A 27,126-nucleotide genomic window follows, 5' to 3' on the forward strand; every position below is an offset into this window, starting at 1 on the left:
AATTGATCCCATAAAAAATTGTTTATGTTTATAATTGAATGTGGGTTTCCGTTTTTTATTTCTTCGGACAACCAGTCATAGCTTTATTTACTTATTAAAAGAAAATATTAAATTGTTTTTTGGTAGAATACGCTTAAAAAAAAATTTGTTGGTAGAAAAGCACTTTTTTTGTTCGAGCGGTAGAGAAAAACGACACTAAAATTACTTATTAAAAGCAAACATGGTTCTTGTTCCAATTTCTTCCTAAGCTAAAATTGAAACTATGGAATACGAGATTATGGCTTTGAAGATTGAAACTGAGATTCAGATCTGCAAAAAAACACTTGAAGCACAGTTTCATGAACTTGAGAAGGGAAACATGACAAAGTTCTCTGAAGTCAATAAATTGGTTGTAGTTGAAATTTTGCAGTTCAGCCGAGGAAAACTATGGAATTGGTTTTATGAAGGAAAATCAATTTTATGAGGTGTTTAAATTGAAGGAGGAACAAAAAAAAGGCCAAACACTAGTAACGTGAATAGGCAAGAAGCAAGACATTAACAGGAATAATGATGATGTATATTTTGTGTTGTGCTGTTGTGAGGAAAAGGTGAGGTGCACTAGTAAAATTACAAACAATATTAAAAAACTAAGTTGAGTTTTTATTCTTTCTTCACAACTGGTTGCAATGGACAAGTGTCCTGGGAAAAGAAACTTTCCCTTGATAGAAAAGAAGTTTGCTTTCCCAAGTTAAATGGCACCTGAAGAATGACCCTCCATCTTCTTTGCTAGCTCATCCTTATTTGTCTTTTTAAGACTTTGTTTGTGAGTTTGAATTGAAGAGAAAAAGATGGAATAATTTTGAAAAAATAAATAAAATAACAAGTGAAAAAAATAAATGACTTTAAAATGCGAGGGGTTTGAGATTTATTTTTTTTCGTAATACCAAATCTTTTCTAGTTTAGAGGAACAAAATATATTGAAAAATAATATTGAAAAGTTTTGAAGAATTTATATGAATTCTTCAAATTCAATCTACGTTAATATAATATCTACATTGTTATAATAATTTTAAAATTAAAAATATAACAATCATAACATTAATTTATCAATCTTTAAAAAAACATTTTTAAAAAATATATATTCTACACCTAACGTCCTTTATTCTCCTCCCAAACAAAGCCACATGTTCAAGAGTGACAATCCAATCATGGGCAAGCAAATAGTTTCTTTTATTTTTGTATTTAAAAAGACATAATAATTTATTTATGTATCTCTTAGACAAAAGAAAGAAAGAAGAAACGACAATAACTGAAAAAACAAAGGAATGAATTCGTTTCTGGTTTGGGCTCTGAGCTTTGCGATCATTATCGCGATTGTTCGCTTCAACTTCAACCTTACGCCATCATCATTATTATTATTTGGATCTCTTCTCATCGCTTTTTGGATTATCAAAATGAAATTTCATCATCGGCGATTTGGAGGAAGTTGTTTGAACAACCCCAAAGTAGAAGATAATAGTGATGCTAACAACCCTATTCCTCCTCACCTTGTCATCATGGTTAATGGCATCGTTGGCAGGTAATCTTCACCTTTACTCATAATCATAACCTATAAAACACGACATTGACAAATCAGACACAGTTAATAGCATCATTGAACTGAATGTAATCACATGTGTCGGTACTTTCAGTTCTCATGATTGGAGATATGGTGCAGAGCAGTTTCTCAAGAGGCTTCCAGATAAAGTCATCGTCCACCGTAACCAACTCTTCTTTCTTCCTCTCGTTACTTTATTCGTTCAAACTTATGTTCAGTTAAACATTTTTTTTTTTTAGTCTTAATAAGAATTTGTATGGGACCAATTTTTTATTTTTTATTTTTTATGAACGTCTACCCAATAGTGCTCACATGAGATAACGCTGCTCCCTTCTAGCTTAACCAATGTCCGTAGTTCAGACCCAAACTTGGACAGACATCGGCGTTAAAACTCTTATGGAGAGTTTGTCGCCTATTTGTGTCCCACAAAACACATGATAGAGTGGTTTATGCACTTGCGCGTGAAGGATATATTTTTTTTTTTTAAGTCCACCCAAATTGACATGGGGAGAATCGAACCAGAGACCTAGAGGAAGAGTACACTCATAGGTCCCAAGCCAACACCACATGGAGTGGTCTGTGCAGTTGCACGTGAAGGATACCTCGTTTACACACACAAAAAAAAAAATTTAAACTTATGATCCGATGGATTTAGGCTAACTATTATGAGTTAATCCGGTCAGGTTATTAATATATGGATTTAGGGTAACTTATGAAGGTCTTAATGATGATTTTAAATCTACTTTGTATGTATTTAATTGTTGGTTATGAAAAAAACTCGTGAATTAACTTGGTTTGAGAGTGTAGTTTTGGCAGTGTTTCATTGCATCGTTTGCTATACCATAATTTGACAGTTTTTTTTTCTTCTGAAAGAACGATAATTTGACAGTTGAATTGGTTAATTTACATTCAACAAAATATTTTTTATGAATATAAATATGTTAAGTTTGTTGGCAACTGGGGTAAACAATATTATTGTGAATTTTCATATAAATGGTGACACGATGAAAATAGCTTCTCATTTTGGTGAACAGTGTACGTGAATATAAGTGACAGCAACAGGTTGAAAAAATTTATCTACTGTGTATATTGATTGTTGACTTTATATTGTGAATTATTATAAAAGAACATAATCATGTAATTTTAATGATATATTGTGGACAGGCAGTGAATGCAATTCTTCAAAATTGACATTTGATGGTGTTGATACAATGGGTGAGAGGCTAGCTGAAGAGGTATTTTGGTACTTGCAATTCGATCCTTTTGGTCTCTTATACTTCCCTGAACTTTAAATTACTTTGGAAATTGATTTTTTTTTTTTTTTTTTACCTTATGATAATTCATTCACATTTGAATCTCCAGTTTTAAATTTAATTCATGTTTATCTAGGTACTATCTATTGTTAGATGCTGGCCTGGGTTGCAGAAGATCTCTTTTGTGGCACATTCTTTGGGAGGCTTGGTGGCAAGATATGCTATTGCCAGACTTTTTGATTACTCTAAAACATTAGAAGCCGGAGTTACCTGCAGAAATTGTGACTGCAAAGAGGAGGCAGAATGTACGAAGAATTGCACGGAACAGCATTATGAAGCCAGAATCGCTGGTTTAGAGCCAATGAATTTTATAACCTTTGCCACGCCGCATCTTGGTTCAAGAGGACATAGACAGGTAGCTTTAAGTTTTCTATGAACAGTATTGTATCACGTTTCAGCATCATGGATATATCATACACCTACCTTTATTTTTGCCTGGCATCTGCTATTTTTTCTTATTGTTGTTATTTTCTTTCGCTGAATTCCATCACAGTCATCTCTGCTTTTTGAATGGTTAATTTGTCTATCACAGTCCAACTTGAAGTAAAATGTTTTAGCATTTGATTGCTGTTAGCTTAAAATCGCTTACAAGAGGCAGCTCAGTGCAAACACAGTGGTATCAATGAAATCATTAATGAGTCCCTTGTTTCCTTAGAGATTTGTGTTATTAGTATGAGGAGAGAAAACCATAATTCATAGGGCTGGAAAAAGTACAAGCAAAACAAAAAAGTGAATAATATCCTTCGCATTTAAACTTTGATATGAAAGTTACAGACTGGTTTTCATTGCACGGAACATTATCCTTCTCAAAAACCACTTAATATGACATGATCCAAATGATTCCAGAAACATCAACTGAAGATTAGTAATTAATATTCTGATATATATATTAGCTCAGTGCAAACACAGTGGTATCAATGAAATCATTAATGAGTCCCTTGTTTCCTTAGAGATTTGTGTTATTAGTATGAGGAGAGAAAACCATAATTCATAGGGCTGGAAAAAGTACAAGCAAAACAAAAAAGTGAATAATATCCTTCGCATTTAAACTTTGATATGAAAGTTACAGACTGGTTTTCATTGCACGGAACATTATCCTTCTCAAAAACCACTTAATATGACTTGATCCAAATGATTCCAGAAACATCAACCGAAGATTAGTAATTAATATTCTGATATATATATTAGCTTCTGAAAAAACTCCTGAATTGTTTTCGTTGTCAAATGAATTTCGCCAGATATCTTCATAGGCCTTCCTGTGCAGGTATGGACATTTGAAGACAAATTTGAAAGATTAATGCAAAATTGCAAAGCAAGCTCAATTTGTAGCCCAGTGATTTATTTTAGAAATTGCTATAATATCTTACATAGACTTTTCGGTTGTCACTTTTTCATTTTATTAAAGGGAATCAACTTTCTTACCATTCGAAATTATACAAACAACGGAATTATATTCTATAATATCTTACATAGACTTTTCGGTTGTCACTTTTTCATTTTATTAAAGGGAATCAACTTTCTTACCATTCGAAATTATACAAACAATGGAATTATATTCTAGTTGCTGTATGAGCTAAAAATGGTTTGCATCTTTTTCATTCTCTGTAGAGTTTCCATCATAGTCAAGCTATTGGGATAGGTTTCCTATGTATATTTTGATCATTTCATTTGTAGCAGCTTGGGCACTTAAGTGTTTATGCATACTGGAACACCGTCTCTTATTTATGCTCCTTAATTTTCCGGTTCTTGTAGCTTCCATTTCTTTGTGGCATTCCTTTCCTTGAAAGAAGAGCATCTCAAACTGCACATTTAATTGTAGGGAGAACTGGTAAACATCTTTTCCTCATGGACAACGATGATGGAAAGCCTCCTCTTCTCCTCCGAATGATTGAGGATTCTGATGATTTAAAATTTATGTTAGTATTACCGAGTCATTTAAGTTTGTTATATCACATCAACAATCAATTCTTTCCCTTCAATTAAATTGTTAATGATTGTGCAGGTCAGCTTTATGTGTGTTTAAGCGTCGAGTGGCATATGCAAATGCAAACTTTGATCGTATCCTCTTTTCAAATTAGATGTCTTTTTGTTTATCAATTTTAAATTGTACAGAAGCTTAAGCCTAATGGATGATAATGATATAGTGTCAATGGCCCATGTCAAAGTCAGCACATGCAGCTTTTATGTGTATTATCAAGTGGATCTCGGACAAAGACATGATATTGAAATTGTCTCAACTGGGGTTTACTATTATTATGAAAATCAGAGTTTATTGACAGCCCTGCAGGCCCATGCTCCTCTGACACACGAGCTAATTATTTTCTTGAAACCATATATTGTTACAATAATGTAATCTAAATTTAAGATAGAGCAGTACTTATTATATCTTGTAAATTTCTTGACTTGTGTTAAAGATATGGTTGGATGGCGCACCTCATCAATTCGGCGTCAACATGAACTTCCAAAGGTAAAGACTTTCTGATGATTCTCAATCTTAGTGTTTTACATGGTTTACGAAGAGTAAATTTACATCCTTTCTTTTGTGCTAGTCTAATCTTCTAGTAATTGATGAGAAATACCCACACATTGTACACGCCGAAGGTGGGACTGTTGATGATATTTCCAACAAAGTATATGTTAACGTTGGAGGCCAAAAAATTGACATGGAAGGTTTGTTTCGTTTTCCTGTAAGAAATAAAAACTGTCTGCTTTGCTATGTAAACCATTTTTTTGTCTCTGGTATTTGTGAAAGAAGTACGGAGAAGAAGTTTACTTAAGATGAGGAAAATTAATCTCAGGTTTTATTTTGCTTTCAGGATAGTCATGCATATTTTTGGTAGAATTAGTAGTAGTGTCTAGTTCAAGAACATTCAGTAAGATAAAGAGAAAAAGAAAAAAGAAAAAAAAGTATAGGACAATCTCCTTTCCTCTTTTTTTACTTTGCTCTTCATGTTTATAACCGCTTGCACCTTCATATTATATGTTTCTAAAAATCGTACTACACTTAACACTCAAAGTGCTTGTCTATTTAAACATGCAAGAATATTTAAGCAGTAAGCACAAAGAATGTGTTATGACGATACTTTTTTATAGAGAAAAGGATATTTTGTTAACAGTGGCATAAACTTTGTAAGATACAAGACAATGAAATTTCCATTGAACCTTGGGTGGTTGGTTTGGTACGTTCTTCTTGTAGGAGCTAGGAAAAATTGTTTTTCTTGACAAGATTTTTAACCGAATGATCTCCTACTATTATTTAAATTTATAGTAAGTAATGGTGGTAGGAAAAAAATTATCTTTGTATGATTTTAGTTTCTGATGGTGACTTGTTCTGACAGCCTAACTTTGAAATAATTAACCTACCTCTGCCTTTCTTTGGAAGTTTATAGCTTACTGGTACAAATATAAAATTTAAATTGCAATTTTGGGTTTCTGGATGATGAACTGATTCTTGCCATGGACTGATTTGTAAAATCTCAATGAGTTCTTTTATTTTATTATATCTGGTAGATTCATGATACTCTCACAAGCTTCCAATCTGAATTTGACTACCCTACCAAATTTTAACATATAGTGACTTGGATTAGTCGGTCCTTGGGTCAGGATACCGAGTTTCAAAAAAAAAAAAAATTAACAACTTGGCGGTTTGTGAGTAAGTTTTTGTACAAACCAGATAATTAAAAGTAAACAAAATCAATTTCGATAATTATTAATCTACTGGAAATATTATTGTATATTTGAATCGTACAGGCTACCCTAGCATACAATTTCTAGTCTTCAATATTATGTTGTCAAAGAATTTACATAAGATTTCATTTTCAAAAGTCGAATACATATGCTTTTTGTAGAGGAGATGATAAGGGGTCTCACTCAGGTTCATTGGGAGCGTGTGGATGTTAGCTTTCAGAAGAGTAAACAGCGGTATACTGCTCACAGTACAATCCAGGTAAAGTTTTTATCTTATAGCTTTCCAGCAAAACTTGTGGATATTATTTTAAACTACTTCATAACTCCAGCTCTAGATGAAGGGCATTTGTTATACAAAAATAAATGTAGATATTATTTGAAGATTGCCACAATTTCAGCTGGATGTTCCGTGATATTTTATTTGTCTGTTAATCTCAGGTGAAAACCTACTGGTTGCATTCGGATGGTTCTGATGTGATCTTTCACATGATAGATAACTTCCTTATCTAGTCTCTGGCAATGCCTTGTATTGCAAATTCTACGGTATTTTGTTATGTCTTAGCTAGGTGATTACTTCATTGTTGTGCATCTTCATTTACATGAGCACTCATTCCTAATAGTCCATATGTTCACACTTATTGAGAATTTTACAGACCTACTGACAACAGATATATTGGGTTAATTGTTTCTTGCACTGGACAAAATGTATACACACCACTATTGAGTTGATTATTTCTGTTCCTTCAGAAGTCCTTGTAATTGCCCTATTTTTCTTGCACTGGATATATGATTTAGTAATTAGTAGGGATGTTTGAATGGAATCAACTCGGTACTTATCGCATAAATCTCTAAAATCATTGTGCAACAATATTTACAGGGAAAGAAAAAATATTTAACCCCTTGGGGGGAGATGGGGAAAGGAGAAGAGAAAAACATACATGAACATAGATAAGCACACTTTTTGCGTTTTTAATTTGTTTTAATGTTTTTTTTTTTTTTACAAGATTTGTTTTAATGTGTTGTTTTTATTTTTTTATTTTTTAAAATAAATGTTAATAATTAAAATGGGGAGAGAAACTCATGAGTTTTTTGCTAAAGAATTTGGAAACCGGTCGTCGTAGACTTGACCTTTTTAATTGAAGAACCATGTGTGGAGAAAACCCCCTCAAAAAAATGCATGGAGAGAACTTCATGAGCATTTTATTTCTAATTTAACCTTTGTTATTTTAAAATAATGTCGACTAATTTAAAATTCAAGTGGATTAAAAAAACATTAAATTGTCCCGGTCAGAACTGCACATAGTAGATTCTTATGACTTAAGTTAAATAAGACTAAAATTGAAGAATATGATGTGTCGGGTAGAATCCAAACTTAATTTTTAATGAGGACTAAATCTAGATAGTAGGGAAATATTGACCAAAAGGGGAGAACTAACCCTATTATTTTTATAGAAAATGATGATGCAGGATATATTGGGTTGATTAAAAAATGTTCGGTTTAAAAAGTGAGGAAAATTCAAATAAGGTTTTGTTTGTTTAGTGAAAAGAGAAAGTTTAGCTCTAGTTCAGTTATAAACAAATCAGCTAAAACAAAGTTATGTATGCACTCATCCAAAACATAAATTGTTGGCAGATTCGAATATTATATTTATAAATAAGTGCACGCTTGGATCTCAAATCTTCACCATCAACTCAACCTCAAGTAATAATACTCTTTTTATTTTATTTTTATTTGATAGTAATGTTGTATTGTGTTGTATGTACACTACTATTTTGTCATTTGATTAAGATCAAACAGTTGAGATTCTAAGCTCTCAATTTGTTATTATCAAGATGTAAATTGTCCAATCTCTATCCATTAGCTTAGTTGAACTAACTAGTTAACTCTAAATATGGTTTTGCCAATCAATCAGGCTATTTAAGAGTCATGAACTCATGATTTTAAATAAAGAATAAATGAATATAAGCATATGGATAAGTTGAAAATGGAAAAGTATTATCTAGAACACAGAAGAATTAGGATAAAATAAATCTATGAAATAGATGATATAATGGTTTCTATGGTGGAGGTAGATTTTGTGGTCTGTATTGTCGAGTTTGATTGAAAATGGTATGATCAGTGTCAAAACCACTACCTATAGTGCTTGTGCTTGTTAAGGAAATTAAGGCAGCAACTAGTCCTGCATTCCCAGCTAAGGTTGGCTCAGTATAACTGTTATTGTTCCTTAAATCATAGAATTGGTCAAAACCATTTGGCCCTCCAACCATTGCTCCTACAATGTTGTTAGGATTTCGGTTAGGGGTGTCACGCCACTTCCAACCCTCAATGCATGAGTAATGTTTGTCATCATTTGGAATTGATGCACCTCTATGATGAACATGTCTTGGAAACTTGTTGCCATACCCAACTATGTAGCTCATGTTCATTGGATTTTTACACATGATGTAATCCATCTGTTTTAAGATAATATATATAAAAAATTAACAATATTATTATTATTTTCAACATGATAACTTAATAAATCTAAAATAGAGAAATGATTTTTGAATAACTTAATTTAGATAAATTTTACAATAACATGCTAAATGATTGATGCAGTTCAAATAGATGATTAATTTCATTCATTAGATGGTTAATGAGTAAATCATGTGTCGAAATTTGGATATCAATAACGAAGTTTTATTTGTTTATTTAAACTACATTAATCACTCAAAAAAGTTGTATAAACTTAAATGTTCAAATAACACAACTTACAAAAATATTTAAATCAAAAAGAGAATGAAGTGAAGAATACGATACCTGAGAAGTTGCAAATGCCTTTAGAACAGATATTGAAAAGTAATTATGATTACAATACCATCCAGGAACACCTTGGGCTTTCATATAATCAGCAAAAAGAGAAGCCATAAATGAAGCATTAACAACATATTGGAGAGAATTTGGGTATCCATGGTTCAATTGTATAAATCCCCCTACATATTTTGATGTTAACATGCATATTATGATCTTGTTTAACAATAATGGTTTTAAATTGCGGTTCTGATTACATTGCGAGAAAATGTTGTTAATGTGATTGAAATTGTGGTCACATCGTCGTTGCACAAACTTCAAAAACTTTTTACATTGCAACCACAATTTTGGTTAAGAGCACATGGTAAGGCTAGTAGATTCATGGTACATACTCAAAATTTCCTCGTAAGGGTAACCACTAACCAGGATTAAGAAACATCCTCACTCTTGTTAGCAGCAGGTAACTTATTAAAATCGGTAATCTTATCAAATGCTTTGGCATTCTTAGGCACAGAAGGATCGGTTGCCATTGCCAAGGAAAGGTAGGTGTTGTTACTAGTGGCCAAAAATAACCAAACACTACCCCACATGTACTCATCAAAGTAGCCAGATGAGTTATTATATTAGGTTCAATGTAAAGGTTGTCCACTACTGTAGGGTGCCCTTTTACTAGAGTCTCTTGCAAATGCAAAGACAGTTTCAGCTCCCTTGACAATTTTCTTGGAATAAGCAATGCAAGATCAGGTCCTTCAGATCATATAGTTGTCGTTGGGCGAGGATATTCCATGTCTTCTGGTTTTTCAGAACCTTTTAGAGATCCACCAACCTAAACATAAAATACATTAAAATGAGTAAAACACATAGATAAATCAAATATATAGAAACAATAGTTAATTTACCTTAGCATGAATTTGATTTATTTCAGAGGCAGAACTATCAAAGGTTAAGAGTAGGTAATCAGTACCCCACTTAATGAGTTCACGGGCATGATCATATCTATTAACTGTATTTTGCCTTATATTCAACTGTCTCCTGCATCATAATAACCACTAACAAGTCCTTCTTTATCATTGGTGTCTTTCCCATCTTGTAACCCTGATTTCCCTCTCCATGAAATGTTATTGCTCTTTGGTAATGTCCCAGCTTCACAAATCAAAGGTACATACTATAAGTATATCATAATAAATAATGAATTTATAGTTCTTAATTTTTCACTTGCATTTTACTCACTAGATGATTCAAATTTATTCATAAAATACTGCTAAATTTTGAAACAGATAGTACAATTGTTGTTATCTCATAAGAGGATATGTAGTATCATGCATATGCTTAATTTTATAATTGAGACAAATTTGTTAAAATTTCGAGTGTGTTCATTTCTTATCAAAACTATAAAAAAAAAAATCGAATGTGTCCCATGAAAAAATTGACACCAATCAATTCTCAATAAGATTTTACTTAAATTTCTAAATGTTGAAGTATAATTCATATTCTAATGTTAGTTAGTTGTGGATAAATCCAACTATGTTTGTTGGTTAGTTAGTTAGTTGGTTAGTGACTTGTAGTGCAAGTAACTCCACTTAGCCTATGAGTACTTAGTTTTTGTGTTCAGTTCTTTAATATCACACTCATATCTCTCAAATTCAATAATAAAGAGTTTTATCATTCCTTTGTAGTTTCCTCTCTAAATGTGAGTGTGTAGAGATTCTAATCTCACTACATGTCTATTTCATATGCATAATATAATAACATTGAAATTAACCCTTTAGAATTTGATCGCGTGGAAATACTACAATTGAATGTAAATTTTGACATTACATTTTTTCGATATATATATAAAAAAAAAAACCATTGAATATAATTGGAATTCACCACAAATAAAAAATATATATTTAATGTAAATTGGCAATTGAAAATTGAACTGGAAGTGCTTCCTTTTAACTTTTTTCAAGAGTTGCCTACTTACCTTTGGTGCCTTCTTTGGTCGTAGTGTGAAGTATTAACGATACTTTCTGCATTTATTTCGGTTACGGACCTTTAAAACAGATTATATTGCAATCATTATATATTGTCACTATAATTGGCATTTTGGTATCATTAATAATAGTACACGTATAGTATTAAACAATTAAGTTTGATAACAAAACTAGTTTGTATATACGTGATAATATTATTTTTTTGATATATTTATTTTCTTATTTTGAAGTATTGTATTAAGAATTTTGATTGCAAATATATGATAAAAGTTGAAATAGTTTTTATTTTGCTTGTTAATAATTTATATTATATTTATAAAATATTACAAAAAAAAATCATATAAATAAGTAAAAATATTAATTTAGTTTATATCACACTTGCTAGAGAAGCTTTTGAATAAGTGATCTCCAATAACCTTATGCTTTTCTCCTTCAAATAATTAGTTTTTATTTTACTTATATTTTTCCTCCCCTAAAAAAATATTTGTACCGTTTTTTCTAGATTTATTCGTGATAAATATTTTTCTCTATTTTTTGTATTTATTGATTCCGGGAAAAGGATATCCAACTCTTGACAAGTTTTGAAGTCCCTTTTTACTCATTGAATAAACAATTCATGAAATACAAGTCAAGGGTTATAAGGGATTTATGTTCAAGCATCAAAAGTAGTATGCATTCATGCATGTGATCGATGTATGCATGAAAAAGATGATGAAGCAATTACCAATTAAGTTTGTAGAGAAATATATGTCTTGAAGAAAAAGAAGAAGAAGTCGTGATGGAAGAGTAATGCAGCCATGCAATGTCTTTAGACCTATAAATAATGGCTTTTACTGAGAGTAGAAAACAAAGTTTCTCTAGGAAACTTAGTCCAAGTCCTTTAGGATTTAGTTTTGGCACTTGGCCAGCCACAACTTCAGATAATTTTATTTGTCTGTTTTCAATCTACCGGTTGAATTCAGATGGTTCTGTTCTGATGTATGATCTTCCACACGATACATAACTTCTTTATCTAGTCTCCAGCATTATTATAAAGTTTGGTGTCACTAAATGAATGTTTTGAGCAATAGAAGTCTTCTACCCTTAATATAAAGTATTGCAAATTTGCAACTTATGATGTTTTCTTATGTGTTAGCTTGGAAAGCTGATTACCTTCATTTACAATAGTATTCATTCCTAATACCTTGTTCATATATTCATGGTATTGAGAAATTTACATCAAAAAAGTGTTTTAAGTTGTGATCACTTTTTTATTTTAAGTCAAAATATGTTTATGACCAAGCTTATTATTGTGCTTTTACTTCTGCAATTTCAGTCATTAGTTGGTTTTTTTAAAGCACATCTCAGCAAGGTTTTTTTACCTAAATGATTTCAATAATATTAAACCACATAGACATAGACTTATCTAAAACCTTGGCAGCAGTATCAGCCAATAACATTTTCCATCACCTGAAATTGCTAACTTTTGATTACATTGTTGTTCTAGCAGATTTGTAAGCTAGTTAAAATGCGAAAAGAAGAGATATATCAGTCAAAAACAAGCTTTTGGGAAGTATTTTGTTTATGGACTTGGTTTATAGCCATGAATAACTTCACTATTTGGCTTTTCATAGCTGAAATAGACAAATAAAAACTTTTTATAAGAAAATGGTGGCTATCAAACAAATACCATCATCACCATGTAATCTAATATAGGTTTTTACTACCATTCAGCATCTTGCTTTTCTACGCTGCCAGTGTCGCATCGATCCACAGAGTCTTGGCCGTGTGGTGGAATACTAGATTCGTCTTTCAGCAGGTTTGATAAACTTTCACAAAACTGATAATCAAAATTAAATCGGTAACCATATTTATGATCTTATGAATATTCAATTAACAGGATATGTTTTCTTACCTCATTATACATTCTTAGATCTCCTACAGATTTTGATACTTGTACAACACAATGAGCCGGAGCAACTTCAATCACCTGATAATTTCGACGTATATATCAGTACAGAAATGAACTTGGTTTAATAATAAAGCAAAATAAAAGGAAAAAAGGGAGAATTTGTGATGATAAAATGAGTATGACCTCAGCTGATATGTCAAAGTATGATCTAGAACACCTCGTCATTGTCTCTTTCGAGTGCATTTTCATCTGATATTAAGAGTAAAAGTTCATTTGTGTTGCCAGACTCTAGAAAAGGTTAATATTTTCATCAAGCATTTAAAAATCAAATTATAAGCACTGTTTTAGACCTTAAAGTTGTTCATTTTTTTTACTGACAGTCTAACATCTGCTGCAGCAGCTTCTATTTTTTCGACGGTTTCAGTGATTGTATGTTGGGATCCAAGCCTTGTTGTCTGCTTCATGTGATCCTAAACATCAAACTCATAACATCAGCATTTGTAATTAAAGGATCTATAGATAATTTAAATACCTTTCAGATTTGTAGACTTGCCTGTTCTTCAAAAAGGGTGAATAAATCAAAGTCCTGAAACATGGCTATCAGTTGAAACGCGTTAATGAAGCTTGAAGACTTGGTTATCCTTGGCTTTGTAGTTTTCTCCTATAGCACATATAGTCAGACAATTTGGTTCATAACTCCAATTGAGTGTTTTCTATGACTGCTATTTGGTAGCAAATTACCTCAATTGAATTGAAAGCACAACTATCATCATCCAAGTTAATGATCGGATCAAATTCATACGCACAAATAGGCTTATAATCTGTTTGAAACCACTCATCATCAATAATACCCGAAATAGTTATCCGCTGTGAGAGATTTGGAAGGAAGTCAAACAAATTAGTAACTATCAATTACACTTTTAAGTTTAAGCACAGTGCAATAGTTCTTGAATTTCTACCTTTCCAGGATGCGGTTCAAGTATTTTCGCAATTAGTTTCTTTTGACTTTGAGTAAACCAAGGGGCACATACGTATTCCGCTCTGCATATCTTTTTTAACACATGAAAGTTACAAGAAAATGAGAATTAGTTGAATCAAACACTAGGTGTTTTCTTTATTATCTTCATGATTATATGGTATACTATATTCACATATATACCTTATGGTATAAATTTATCAAGTTCTGGTCATCAAATGGTAGAAAACCGGCAAGTAACTCAAAAAGAATCACCCCACATGACCAAACATCAGCAGATGCTCCATCATACCCTTTGCTCATCAGCAGCTGCAAATGAGGAACTATTTAAGGGTCACAAAATCAATAATAAATGTATCCCATAATAAAAGTGGTCACTAGCACTCTTTCTATTGGAGAGTCTGGGGGAGCTCTTTAGCGCGTTGTTGCACTTGGTGCTCCCTTGGACTCCCCAACACGTTCCCTCACTCGATCATACCTCAGGAGCCACGTAACACGGGGATCCACACTTTGTGTTTAGGACATTATTAGGCTGCAAATTTATCAAAATTTAATCGTTACCAATCAAAAAGTCTTACAATTGAACTTGTGATTAGGTTGAAACAAATTTTTTACCTTATTCAGTGCACTTAATCCAAAATCAGACACTTTTAGATTTCCCTTGCTGTCTAGGAGCAAGTTTTCTGGCTGTATTGACACATGTAAAAGGTGTAAGGTTTCAAAACTTGTTTTTCTAAACAAAGAAAAATGCAGGATTGGTTTAACTTACCTTGAGATCGCGGTGATAAACTCCCTTGTTATGGCAGTAGTCGACGGCGTCAATAAGTTGTTGGAATAGTTTTCTTGCCTCACATTCATTCAACTTGTTGCAATAGGACTGCATAAACAAAATTTTCAGAATTGAAGTATTATAATTGTAAGTACACAACATTTGAACAACAAAGAGATTGTTGATATGATTCTCACTATTTTGTCCAATAGTTGACCTCCTGATACATATTCCATCACAATGTATATTTTTGTTTTTGTGCCAATAACCTGTTTTATGATGAAATTCATTCAAAAATTAATACTAGTGAGTGAGAAAGGGATTGTGAATCTTCAAGACTCACAAGAATTCCAACACCAGCAGGTATAATATACCTCATGAATTCTAACTATATTTGGATGATGTAGAAGTTTCATTGTTCTAATCTCACTTTGTACCTGAAACATGTTTTGGCCTTAATATTTGAAGTAAAATACCTACTTTTTGAAGGGGGAAAAAGAAGGACCAAAATGAGGTTTACCTGATGTTTTAGATTGTTTTTCAAGACCATTTGTTTGTCAATGACCTTGATTGCTACCTTCTCACCATTGTTGCTATTTAAAGCAATCTTTACCTTAGAGAATGTACCTTCTCCTATTGTCCTGCCAAGTCTATATTTTCCTATGTTTTTGGGAGACACCATTTCTCTGTTTGTGTCTGGTTTTTTTGGTTTTTCCCAACAAGTTGTTTCTCAGTCTCACTAATACTATGGTCTCTGTGCATGCAACCTATTTCTCACTTTTGATTTTAATCTCAATCCAATTTATTTATAGAAGGTTTTTTTTCCCCTTTTTTCAGAAAAAACTTGTTAGTCCTTTATTCATATAGATCAATTGTAACAAAAAAAAAAAGTTATATGGTTGTTTTTTTTTTTGAAGGAAAGTTATATGGTTGTTATAATTTTGTTAAAGATATATGATAAATAGAATGCCACATGATAAATGCTATCCCATAAATTAAGGAAGTGGTTGATTACAAATAAAATATAATTATTGAGGGATTAATGTAATTTTTTTTTTTTTTTTTACAAAAACAAAATGATATTCATTCATTCAAATCGAGAGATTACATCATTCAACACCGCTAAAAACGTAAAGGATGAATCTGCGAACAAACTCACATCATCCAAGTTAATAGCATATAACGGCATAATGCCTACAAAAATATATAATGAAATTAAAGTGACCGGAATATCCATTGCCTCCGGATCTGCAACGTTGACGCCCAAATCTTTGATTGAACAATTGATCTTTCAATATGAATCAAATGAACACCGCACGAAGACGGGAAATCAAACAACGCCGCACAAGACGACGAACAACAAATCACCACACTTAGATGATGAAATTACAAAGAAAAAAAACCTAGATCTATGTGAAAATCACTTATTTAGATTGAAATAAAGAGAAAACGATGAAGAGTGGTGATTTCAGGTCAAGAATTGACCCAAAGTCACCCCTCAACGAAGAAATTGTAAGAGAAAACCTAGAGAGAGAAAATTAGGGCCGGCTTGTAAGAGAAAATTTATTGTTATGTAAGTCAATATTTAAACCTGTAGATTAATCAAAAAAAAAATATATTCCAACCTGTTTAGTGTCCACCGGCTATACTATTAGATATGGTTAGGTCTATGGACTAGGGTTCAATCTTCATAAAAACTAGCTTTTTCTTAGAGAAGTTTCACACTTGTTATTTCGTTGGTTTCAAACATGAGTACCAGATATATGTGAACTTTGTTAACAAATAGAGATAATTAGGTGATTACATGTGAAAGAATGATACATATATGTTTAGGGGCATATATGGAGGAAATGGATGCATGCATGCATGCTAAGTGTTGCATGTGTACCAGACTGCAAACAAAAATGGAGGAAATGGAAGTGGTACTACCAATGTACGTATTTGTATTTTTATTTTTATTTCCCTAATCCCTGAGCTTCAAAGCTAAAAAAAAATAAAAAATTGCTTCAACGTAATTATTGATTTTTTTTTTTTTTTTGTTACCATGTGATTAGCATCAAATTTTCACGGTCATATAGTTATAATCGATCTCTGTCTAGTGTAAGAGTCAAGAATCAAATTCATGATCACTTACCTTTTTTTTTTTTTTGGTACAGCATGATCACTTACTTATAAGACACAAGTATCTTAATCTATTGTTATGTAATTTTGGTATCTATCTATATGTAACAATTTTTATTTTGTTTTTTCATTTATTTGCGTTTTGATTGTAATGATTCCTAATTCCTAATGATTCACCTGAGATTGATGATCTGATATTATTATGTATTATGGTACAAAATGAGTTGATATTTTATTTACTACATTATCAAAAGAAGTAAAATTATGGGTTTAGGTCCTCTTTTATTCCAAAAAATAAAAAATAAAAAAAAAGTAGAATTATGATATACATTTGCAAATGATAGTATAAAAAGCACAATCAATCTCAGTTGGTAGGGACAATGCATAATATATTTAAGGTCTGCTGTTCAAACCCCGACCACCACCAAAAAACAACTCTCCACAAAAAAAAAAAAACACTTAACAACTAATCAGAACTAAAAATTATTTTTTGTTAAAAAAAAAAAAACTTAAAATTATTAATTAAATAAAAAAAAAACGTTTAATTTCATGTTAATTTCCATTGTGTGGTCAATCGTGGTTGGTCCTCTCCAACCACAAAAAAAAAATTATTTATTTTTTTTGGAAAGGTTTTCCATCCACAAAAAATGTCGAGCTATGAGTTGACAAACTAAACAAAAATTTAGAATGTCGAAATTTGTGACAGTGTGCTCTATCAAAACTTCAAATATTATGGGAAGTAGTTAGAGCTACTGGTAGCTAGCTTTGTTTGCTGGTTGTTTAGAATGAAGAACGTGTGTTTTGACTGGAAGTTGGATAATTAGTCAAAATTATTTGGCTGTACTAAGTATCACCACAAATGCTGGAATTATTAGGATATCGTTTCTAACGTTTATATGGTATCACATAATTTCACATTAGTGTGTTTGATCACCATATGCGGTGTGTATCAATTCAGCAAAAACAAGAAGAAAGAAAGGTACCCTTTTTTGCATTGGGATGACTATGAATTGTGGGTGCGTTGATTTCTTAAAGGACTGATCTGGACAAGTTATTTATCATGTTTTGATTTAGAATTTGTCATGAAATTGAACAAAACAAGTAAAAAGGGCTAGGTGAAAAGATGAATTTTTGTCACTGACTAAATTATTGAAATACATTTCAGTCCGAGTAGGCAAGTATACATTATCAAACATATTAAAATATCTTTTTTTATATTCTTATTTGTCCAGTGTAGACGGATGAAGGCAACGGTAACGGTCTGGTGCTCTAATGCGGTGGCGATGAAGTGTAGAACGAAGAGTTTCTGTAGTCACGTTAGCACTCTAACGCTTAAGTCAGTGTAAGAAATGAGGTTGAATGTGAAAAAAAAAACGTGGAAAATGAATCGTACCTTGAGGGTGACGTGGAGTCACCATTATATAAAAGAATGAGACATTAACTACTTTCGTGAAATACGACGCCTCGTCAGGAGGCCATTGGAGGTCACGTGTAAGGTGTAAGATGCACGGGGGCGCTTCGACAAGGTGGTGTCATCGATACTAGTGTGTTTCTTCAGGTGATTTGACGGTCTGGTGGTCTTTTAGTCCACGTGTCATCATAGTATTGACCTTCTGGCCAGTCGAAAACATATTCCAACATAAAATTATGATATATTCATTTCTCTCATAAAGTTACATCTTATTGCACTATATTGTTATTCTCAATATTTTCCGTTTTGAGAATAAAACACAATCTCTTACGAGAATAAAACACACTCTTTGATTTTATATATAGGCCAAACACTGCCGCCACCACTCGTTGGGATAACTATATTTTGTGTAACTAATTGTGATCTTATTTCATCTTATAGTAGCAGTATTATTCAATTATGTCAAATGAATTAAATTTTAATTGTGGTAAATGTGACAGATAATTGTGTCTCTTGATAAAAAAAAATTTATGAAATATAATATTTACTATCAATATTACTTACACATGAATAGGAGGTAAGTAGGCAACAAGCTGCGCCGCTAGACCTTTTTGGATGGCAAAACCAATTCTCGTAAACACAACATTCATGGACCTAAGAGACATAACATTGTTATGCATAACCCTTTAGACTCTATGTAGAAGGTCAACTGCCTCTGATGCTAGGAAGTCAAAAGTGTCAAAAACAAATGGTATAAAAGCATGTTGATTGTCAGAACACGTTTTCTCATGTTTGGCCACTTTGCTTGACGCAGCTTTTAGGGTTGCCTGTCCTACTGTAAAAGCCCCCACCTCTAAACCCACAAGTGGTGAAACCCCAGTCAAGTCCACACATGCATGTTTTCCTCCAACTCATCCGTACACCATAACATATGCAGGCCTAAGTGTTGATAATTTGGTTTAGAAGTTCAATCTCTAACCTTAACAAAAAGATTTGGAGATTGGACCTATGTGTATGAAAAAAATATGCAAGGACCAACAAATAGTTGAATGGAACTCTCCAAAAAAGAATGGAGTATAAGAGTGTGTAACTTGATCCATTGATTGGGTCGTGCATAATGATTTGATCTTTCTTTTTTTGAGAAATGATTTGATCTTATATGTCGCATTTGAATTCGAATAATTCAAAGTTAAGCGTAGGATATCTTTATTACGCAATATTTAATATTTAATATTTTAAACGGCTAATTTTATTAAAGCAAACTTGTACAAGACGCACTTACTACATAAATACACTGATGCCGCTTATAGACGCGTAACATCAAACACTACATAAATTCTTTTAAAAAAAATTTAATCAAACACAAAAAAAAGCAGCCAAAAGGAAATGGGAGAAGACCGCTGAGGCGCTAACAGCACCCCGCCACTTAACAGAAAAAACACAAACTCCCCAGTAGTAGCAATCTGAACACTAGAGCATACCCAAGAGACCCAACCGTGAGCTGCTAAACCGTAATCCCCAGCCTGCTCAGTGCACCACCTGTGAACATGACAAAGGCAATCTCTCGGATTCCAATGTCATTTGTAATACAAGCCTCTTTTTTTATTTTTTTTATTTTTTTTGTGTAAGCATAAGTAGATATTTACTTTGTTTTCATATATTTAAAAAAAAAATATTACTTTGTTTGCATAATTATTAATTCTTGTACTTAAAAACAATTATGTAATATATTTTAAATGACGTGTTATATGTTCATCAAGAATGATCAATATCTATGTAATTGTTTAAAAAAAAAATTAAAGATCTCAATTCAAATATGATATATCACCATTTTTATGTTCAAAATTCTAAAATAAGGACCAATAGTGTGAGTGACCAGAAATATGGTGACCAACTTCTAAGCAATATGTTAGATTATTTTTTATTTTTCACCCAAGTTTAGACCTAAGATCTCCAACTTCTAATTCATTAGTTTGAACTAGTTATTAGTTAAGTTATCAAACCTTTAATCAGACGAGCTTACATTTTTCTATATGGTTTATTCACATGGCTATTGTGTAACTCTTGGCTCATGTGTCCTTTTCTTGGCACATCTTAAACTAGATTATATCTTTGAACTTTGAATCCTTTCATGTTTAAATCAATCATACATAAGAGGTAATGTTACGGACACGTCAATATGTATTTTAACTCAAAAAAAAATATGTATTTTAACTTTCAAACATAATATTTTTTTAACGAATATAACATTATTATTTATCTTAAAAAACATTATTATTATTATTAAGGAAAATATATTATGTTCTAGTGAGCATAATTCAGTTGACAGGGACATGCATTGTTATATACAGAGTCGGGATTCGAACCCAGACACCCCACTTATTCACCTTGAGAAAGGTGAATTTTAATCCCTACACTACTCGACAAAAATATATACTCCCTCCGGTCCTATTTACAAGAGACAGTTGACTTTTTAGATACATTGAATAATGTATGTATCTAATGAAGAACCTAAACCAAATACATAAATTATTCAATGTATCTAAAAAGTAAATTGTCTCTTGTAAATAGGACCGGAGGTAGTATATATATTATTATTATTATTTAGTTTTGTAAAAAAAAATAACGTTGTTTTGTAATCTTAGGAATATCCACGGGAGTGTCGTAGTCCGACACTATGACACGTGATATCGTTCTTATCCAACACAACAGCAATACATTATCGTAGCAATCAAGAACTCAAATTCATTCCATATAAATTTTGGATATTTTCTCCATAAATAAATGCACAAGAAACCGAGTTAAAGGGATCACCATTTCATATCTGGATCGATCCTATTCATTCGCCAAACAAGGTTTCAATTGCTTCCACTCTTTACTGCTTCTTATTCTCATTTTCACTCTTTTAACTTACTATTATTTAATTCAAGTTTTCATTCACGATCGCAGGAATTACTAGTAAATCAATGATCATGAAATCTGGGAAATTGTTACTGCTTCTTCTTTCTTTCAATGTCTTCTATTATGCAGCAGTGGTACTGAATCTACGTTTTTCCTTTGTATTTTTGTTTATATTTTATTATTCATCATTCGCTTTTTTTATGGTTTAGTTATTTTGTTTGATGGCTATCAGAATTGTGCACCTCAGACATGCCCTGCTACCAAAGATGCTAAATGTGGTGATTCAGATGACTGGAAAGCGGAATTTTTTCCTGGCATTTCCAAAATTAAATATGAGGTACTTTTTTTTATGGCCAAACATAACATACATGTTGACACGATAATAATTTGAAATAATGACATAATCGAATGCAATCACACTTATCGGTGTTATGTGCGATGTCTTACATATAATTACTCTCAAGTCTCAATTTTTTAAAGGGTTTTGTTAACGAGTGCCCCATGCACTCTTTAAACATCTTAAATTAAGTAATTTTTTTTTTAAAATGTCAAAATTTTCAATTTCCAGCTCACTTTATTACACAAATTTTCAGAAAAAGTTATCATTTAAAGTTCTTAACTAGTGCCCGGGGGCATAGTTAACATTTCCCTTTCTCATCACTGTCAACGTGTTGGTGTCGGTGTTGTATCCGGTGTCTGCATCTATGTTAGTGCTTCATATGGGGAGAAGGATCTAAATCTTTCTCATCTGAAACGACAAACACTGACACATTTGTCACCAATAGTAGTTTGAAGAAAATGACATACTTGAATGCAATCACATGTGTCGGTGTTGTGTCTGGTGTCCAACACTGATACGACACTAGCACGTTATTAAAATTATCGTTACTGCCAACATGTCATTGTTGTATCTGGTGTCTGCATCTATGTTAGTGCTTCATAGGGGGAGAAAGATGTAGATCCTTCTCAACTGAATTAGTTTTCAATTTTCGTTCTGGCGCATGTTCTTGACAACATAGTACCGTTATCTAAGAAATGTTAACGAGTTTCAATCTCTAATGTTCATTTGTATTCCATAGTAATGTGTCGTGTGTTCATTTGTTAATACATGATTTATGTAATTTTCAGGGGCCTTCCAGTAAGAATCCACTTTCATTTAAATGGTATAATCCAGAGGAGGAAATTCTTGGGAAGAAGATGAAGGTTGGTTTTCATTTATATTATAAGTGGTGTTTTTTATTCAACCAAAACTTGGATTTTGATTGAATTTACTCTTATGTAACTGCAGGATTGGTTCAGATTTAGTGTTGCATTTTGGCATACATTCCGTGGAACAGGTGTTGACCCATTTGGTGCACCTACCAAATATTGGCCATGGGAAGATGGTACCAATTCATTAAGCATGGCTAAAAGAAGAAGTGGGTTAATTCTACACTCAAATTTGATATTCTTAGATATTTTTATGTGCTACAAGATAAAATTGTTTTAATTAACACAGTGAGAGCAAATTTTGAGTTCATAAACAAACTTGGAGTCGATTTCTGGTGCTTCCACGACAGGGATATAGCTCCTGATGGGAAGACTATTGAGGTGAGTCAATCTGCACAATTTCTCAGCTTTACTTAATTGCAATTCTTAGAGAGGATTGAAGTATGAGATATAGTGTGCATGCTTACTTAACTTTTATATCTGGAATATTTAAATCGAACAATGGTCATAGGCATAGTTGATGGAATGTGTTTTCTTGATCAATGCGTTGCTGCTACATTTATTAAGGTTATTATATACTCTTTCTAAGCTATTGAATTTTGCACTTGTTGTCTTTGTCTTAGGAATCAAATGAAAACCTGGATGAAGTTGTGGCCCTTGCTCATGAGCTTCAGCGTCAGGTAATTTGACATCACTGAATCTTTTAATATAGAGCATTATTAATTTTCAGATAATCAACTTAAATCATATGAAATATTTGAAACTTGGAGAATGCATCTTGTTTAGTGAAACTTGGTTTTGAAATGTTGATAACATGTGCTTTTATTTTCTTGTTTCCATATTATAGAGCAAAAAGAGAGTTTTGTGGGGAACAGCTCAGTTGTTCGTGCATCCTCGTTATATGCATGGTGCTGCTACTAGGTAAGATTTATACCAGAATCTCCTAGCTTGTCTATACGGTCATTATGCCCTTCGGGTTCATGACTCACAAAATGAACTGTTTTACAGCTCCGAGTTAGCAGTGTATGCATATGCTGCGGCTCAAGTGAAGAAAGCCTTGGAGGTACACCTGTGTAGATATAGTACAGAAGTAGTAACAAGGTCGGTTGTATTTTCAGAATCATTGTTCATTTTGCTAAGAAAAATATATTGCAGGTGACACATTATTTGGGGGGAGAAAATTATGTGTTTTGGGGCGGTCGAGAGGGTTACCAATCTCTTTTGAACACAGATATGGAACGAGAGCTTAATCATTTGGTGCGTGAATCATTCTATCCTTGATTTAATTATCAGATTGTGCTCTCCTTTTTCCCCTTGTGTTGGTAAACAATGTACATGAAATATCCTTGAAAATAAAGAAATAACAGTATCAAATTGTGCACAACATGTAAAATTGCGCACAATATCAACAGTAATAACCAGGTCTCAATGTTAATCCTAAATTATTTACAATGCTACTTATTTACCTGGTTACAGGCTAGATTTTTTGAAGCTGCTGTTGCACACAAAAAGAAGATCGGATTCAATGGTAACATTCTCTGGAATACCAACTAGCTGGATCATTGTATAGAACTAAACTATGAAACATAGGAGTAGAGCACCACTATAATTTTATTTTATCTCTATGCAGACTACACCATAATTGTTCTCTTTTTCCTTAGTAAATGAATTTTTCTTATGTTTTTCTTTTGCTATGTTTTTAGGGACATTTTTAATTGAACCAAAGCCACAAGAACCTACAAAACATCAGTGCGTATCTTGCCTATTAAATCAATGATTTTACAGCGCCTATTATTGTATAATGTTACAATCTTGTATTCCTCCAGGTATGATTGGGATGCTGCAACTGCAGCTAATTTCTTGCGAAAATATGGACTTATAGGTAATATTTACTTGTATTAATCATTCAAATGTCTCCCCAGGAACCAAAAAATGTGTGTGATGTCTTTCTAGAAAGAAGTTTTTATGTTGTCACTTTGCCCTAAAATATGTCTTGTATGCTATTTTGTCCTCAATGAAACTGTATATCCCCCCTTTTCTTGAAGGTTAGAAAATTTTCTTGATACTTGAATTTAATGGCCATATTTTATTTTTTTTGAACAAACTAAATTAGCACACCTAAATTTAATGGCCATATTATCCCTAGTATGAATGAATTTAGCCAAAATAATACCAACAAAAGCAGAATGAGTCAAAGATTTCTCTGATTTTCTTCATTATGAATTGCACTGTTTCACGTGCACATATTTCTCCCTTCCTCATTTTTGCTCCTTATGCAGGGGAATTCAAACTTAACATTGAGTGCAACCATGCCACTCTATCTGGTCACAGGTGAATCTTTCATTGTGTATTGTGTTCACATGTGAAGTTATTGATCATACTTTCCATTTCAATTTTGATGTTCATTACTGAAACTGTACTTTTCAATGCCTGTCATAGTTGCCATCATGAGCTTGAAACTGCAAGGATCAATGGATTATTGGGTAATATCGATGCAAATACTGGTGATCCTCAAGTTGGTATGTGCAAATTCTCTATTATGTAATAAATAATTTAGCATCTAATGTGGAAGGCTTTGTGTTAACTTGTCATGAGATAGGAAGTTGTAATATGAAGCTCTTATCATTATTGCAGGTTGGGACACGGATCAGTTTCTCGTAGATATCCAAGAGGCAACAATGATTATGCTCAGCGTTATCAGAAATGTATGAAAGTGCTTGTTTCTTAACTAGTGTCTTGAAGTGGAACACTCCTCACCGTAGAAACACAATCTCATCTGATAGGGTTATTCTTATCTTCTTTTTTCTTTTTTTTTGCTTTTTTCAGGGTGGAATTGCACCAGGTGGATTCAACTTTGATGCCAAATTGTGAGTCCTTTACTAACTTTTTGTATCATATTCTTTTTCTGCCTTTCAAATTTTTTACTGAGTGATAATTTTAGGCGGAGAGAGAGCACAGATGTTGAAGACTTGTTCATAGCTCATATTGTTGGCATGGATACAATGGCCAGAGGTCTCAGGAATGCTGCCAAGCTAGTTGAGGTGATTCATTCTATCCTCCCTTGCATCAGCTTTTACCATCATAATAATTCAGATCTGTAAAGTCAATCTGAAAAGTTATTTTTTATTGCAATCTTCACGACAATCAAACTAATAATTTCTCATTATGTTTGACCAAAAGGATGGTTCTCTGGCCGAGCTTGTTCGCAAGCGATATCAGAGTTTTGACACAGAAATTGGGGCTCAAATAGAGGTAACTTGTACCAACTTTTTGTTCTCTTCATCTATATTTAATGCTTTTTTGTGTTTAATTTGAACGGAATGTATGTTGCCACAGGCCGGAAAAGCCGACTTTGATTTTCTTGAGAAGAAGGTCAAGGAATGGGGAGAACCAAAGGTTGCTTCTGCGAAACAGGTAACCAAACCTTTATATCCCTTGTAACAGCAAGGGATGGCATTACCTTGTAATGTATATAACACAAGAATTTTCACTTTCCCAACTCATAAGGAACAAATTTACATATATGATTTTTGATTATTCAGCTTTAAGAATAAATCTTTCCCCAAGATAAGGATCCGATCACCTCATGTATCATCTAAGATACCTACACATACAATACAACGAGCCCACATAGAACACATCAACAATACACCTAAACTAAGGCTTTGTTTGGATACACATCTTAATTAAACGCTTAGAGCATAAACACTTGTCGTATAAGTTATTTTTCTATAACAAAAGATAAAATAAATTCAAAATGTTTTCATATAAGCTATAAGCTGTTTTCATAAGCGATTATGGACAATATATGGTCATATCGTTAGCTGGTTATATAAACTCTCCTAAATGGTCTCACAAGTGTTATGCCAGTAGATAAGCTTGAATAAGCCAATGAATAAGACCTAACTGTTGAATAACATGCAGAAACTAATTGTATTCCTATTGGAAGACGACCATTAGAGGAAACTATGTTCTCTAGTGTGTGTGTAAGACTAAGACACGTTTCCATGAGGGCATTTTACTGTATGAGTATACAATAAAGATGAAGATCATGAAAGAGATTTGTTTCTTAAGCAAGCTGTTATTATATATTTTATACCAGTTGAAGTTTTAGTCCGCTGTCAGTATTTTCTTAATCAACAAACTTAGATTCTAATAAATGTCTCTGTTTTATGTTTTACAGGAGCTAGCCGAGATGATATTCCAGAATGCTATGTAGAAAGCAACATCAAGCTCTGTGTGGAAGTTATATTTCTTCTTTTTTATGTTAGGAGTAGGCTACCATCATAGCTTTAAGTAGTATAATAAATGGAAATCCAGATTATATAGTATTTAGCTGCTTAATTTTGCTTGTGATAAATAATGGGTGGAAGCTTCCTTGGTGCATTCGAAATCCGGTGAAGTGCATGTTAACTTTTGTACAAAAAACAATGTGGCACATACCTTCCCTGGCCATGAAAGACCGTTTATCGGGCAGAGTTAATAGTTATTTTTACTTTTATTTA

General features: G+C 32.5%; 4 protein-coding genes across 5 annotated transcripts; 2 read left to right on the plus strand and 2 right to left on the minus strand.

Moving 5' to 3' along the window:
* The first annotated feature begins 1,239 nt into the window (after positions 1–1,239).
* Positions 1,240–7,325, plus strand: LOC11418655 (putative lipase YDL109C). 2 transcript variants are annotated; one of them, XM_024782855.1, is made up of 10 exons: positions 1,240–1,558; positions 1,671–1,738; positions 2,741–2,811; positions 2,966–3,244; positions 4,642–4,805; positions 4,892–4,947; positions 5,304–5,356; positions 5,439–5,559; positions 6,764–6,835; positions 7,015–7,325. In XM_024782855.1, exons 1-9 carry the CDS (start codon positions 1,305–1,307, stop codon positions 6,787–6,789), a joined length of 1,092 nt encoding a protein of 363 aa, XP_024638623.1. In that variant the 5' UTR covers positions 1,240–1,304; the 3' UTR covers positions 6,790–6,835; positions 7,015–7,325. The 2 variants fall into 2 exon arrangements, with proteins under 2 accessions (XP_024638623.1, XP_003610174.2); XM_003610126.4 differs by having other exon boundaries at positions 1,241–1,558; positions 6,738–6,835.
* A 1,309-nt stretch (positions 7,326–8,634) lies between these two features.
* Positions 8,635–9,897, minus strand: LOC120579997 (endoglucanase 7). Its single transcript, XM_039832834.1, has 3 exons — positions 9,813–9,897; positions 9,377–9,549; positions 8,635–9,030 (listed from the first exon to the last, which is right to left on the minus strand). The coding sequence occupies exons 1-3, from the start codon at positions 9,895–9,897 to the stop codon at positions 8,635–8,637; spliced, it is 654 nt and encodes a 217-aa protein (XP_039688768.1).
* Positions 9,898–9,963: 66 nt separating this feature from the next.
* Positions 9,964–15,805, minus strand: LOC11440772 (CBL-interacting serine/threonine-protein kinase 21). The gene is made up of 15 exons (XM_003610129.4): positions 15,500–15,805; positions 15,354–15,416; positions 15,177–15,248; positions 14,980–15,087; positions 14,826–14,897; positions 14,689–14,742; positions 14,394–14,519; positions 14,194–14,283; positions 13,976–14,101; positions 13,788–13,895; positions 13,585–13,704; positions 13,418–13,483; positions 13,238–13,312; positions 13,050–13,162; positions 9,964–10,193 (listed from the first exon to the last, which is right to left on the minus strand). The coding sequence occupies exons 1-15, from the start codon at positions 15,659–15,661 to the stop codon at positions 10,178–10,180; spliced, it is 1,371 nt and encodes a 456-aa protein (XP_003610177.3). The 5' UTR covers positions 15,662–15,805; the 3' UTR covers positions 9,964–10,177.
* A 5,399-nt stretch (positions 15,806–21,204) lies between these two features.
* Positions 21,205–27,126, plus strand: LOC11445818 (xylose isomerase). The gene is made up of 21 exons (XM_003610131.4): positions 21,205–21,366; positions 21,461–21,546; positions 21,645–21,749; positions 22,541–22,615; positions 22,701–22,830; positions 22,911–23,002; positions 23,245–23,301; positions 23,469–23,542; positions 23,630–23,684; positions 23,777–23,878; positions 24,098–24,149; positions 24,325–24,370; positions 24,448–24,503; positions 24,901–24,952; positions 25,061–25,140; positions 25,256–25,326; positions 25,448–25,488; positions 25,563–25,662; positions 25,802–25,873; positions 25,958–26,035; positions 26,805–27,126. Exons 2-21 carry the CDS (start codon positions 21,478–21,480, stop codon positions 26,838–26,840), a joined length of 1,443 nt encoding a protein of 480 aa, XP_003610179.2. The 5' UTR covers positions 21,205–21,366; positions 21,461–21,477; the 3' UTR covers positions 26,841–27,126.

Source organism: Medicago truncatula, chromosome 4, assembly GCF_003473485.1.
Source record: "Medicago truncatula cultivar Jemalong A17 chromosome 4, MtrunA17r5.0-ANR, whole genome shotgun sequence".
Lineage (NCBI taxonomy): Eukaryota > Viridiplantae > Streptophyta > Magnoliopsida > Fabales > Fabaceae > Medicago > Medicago truncatula.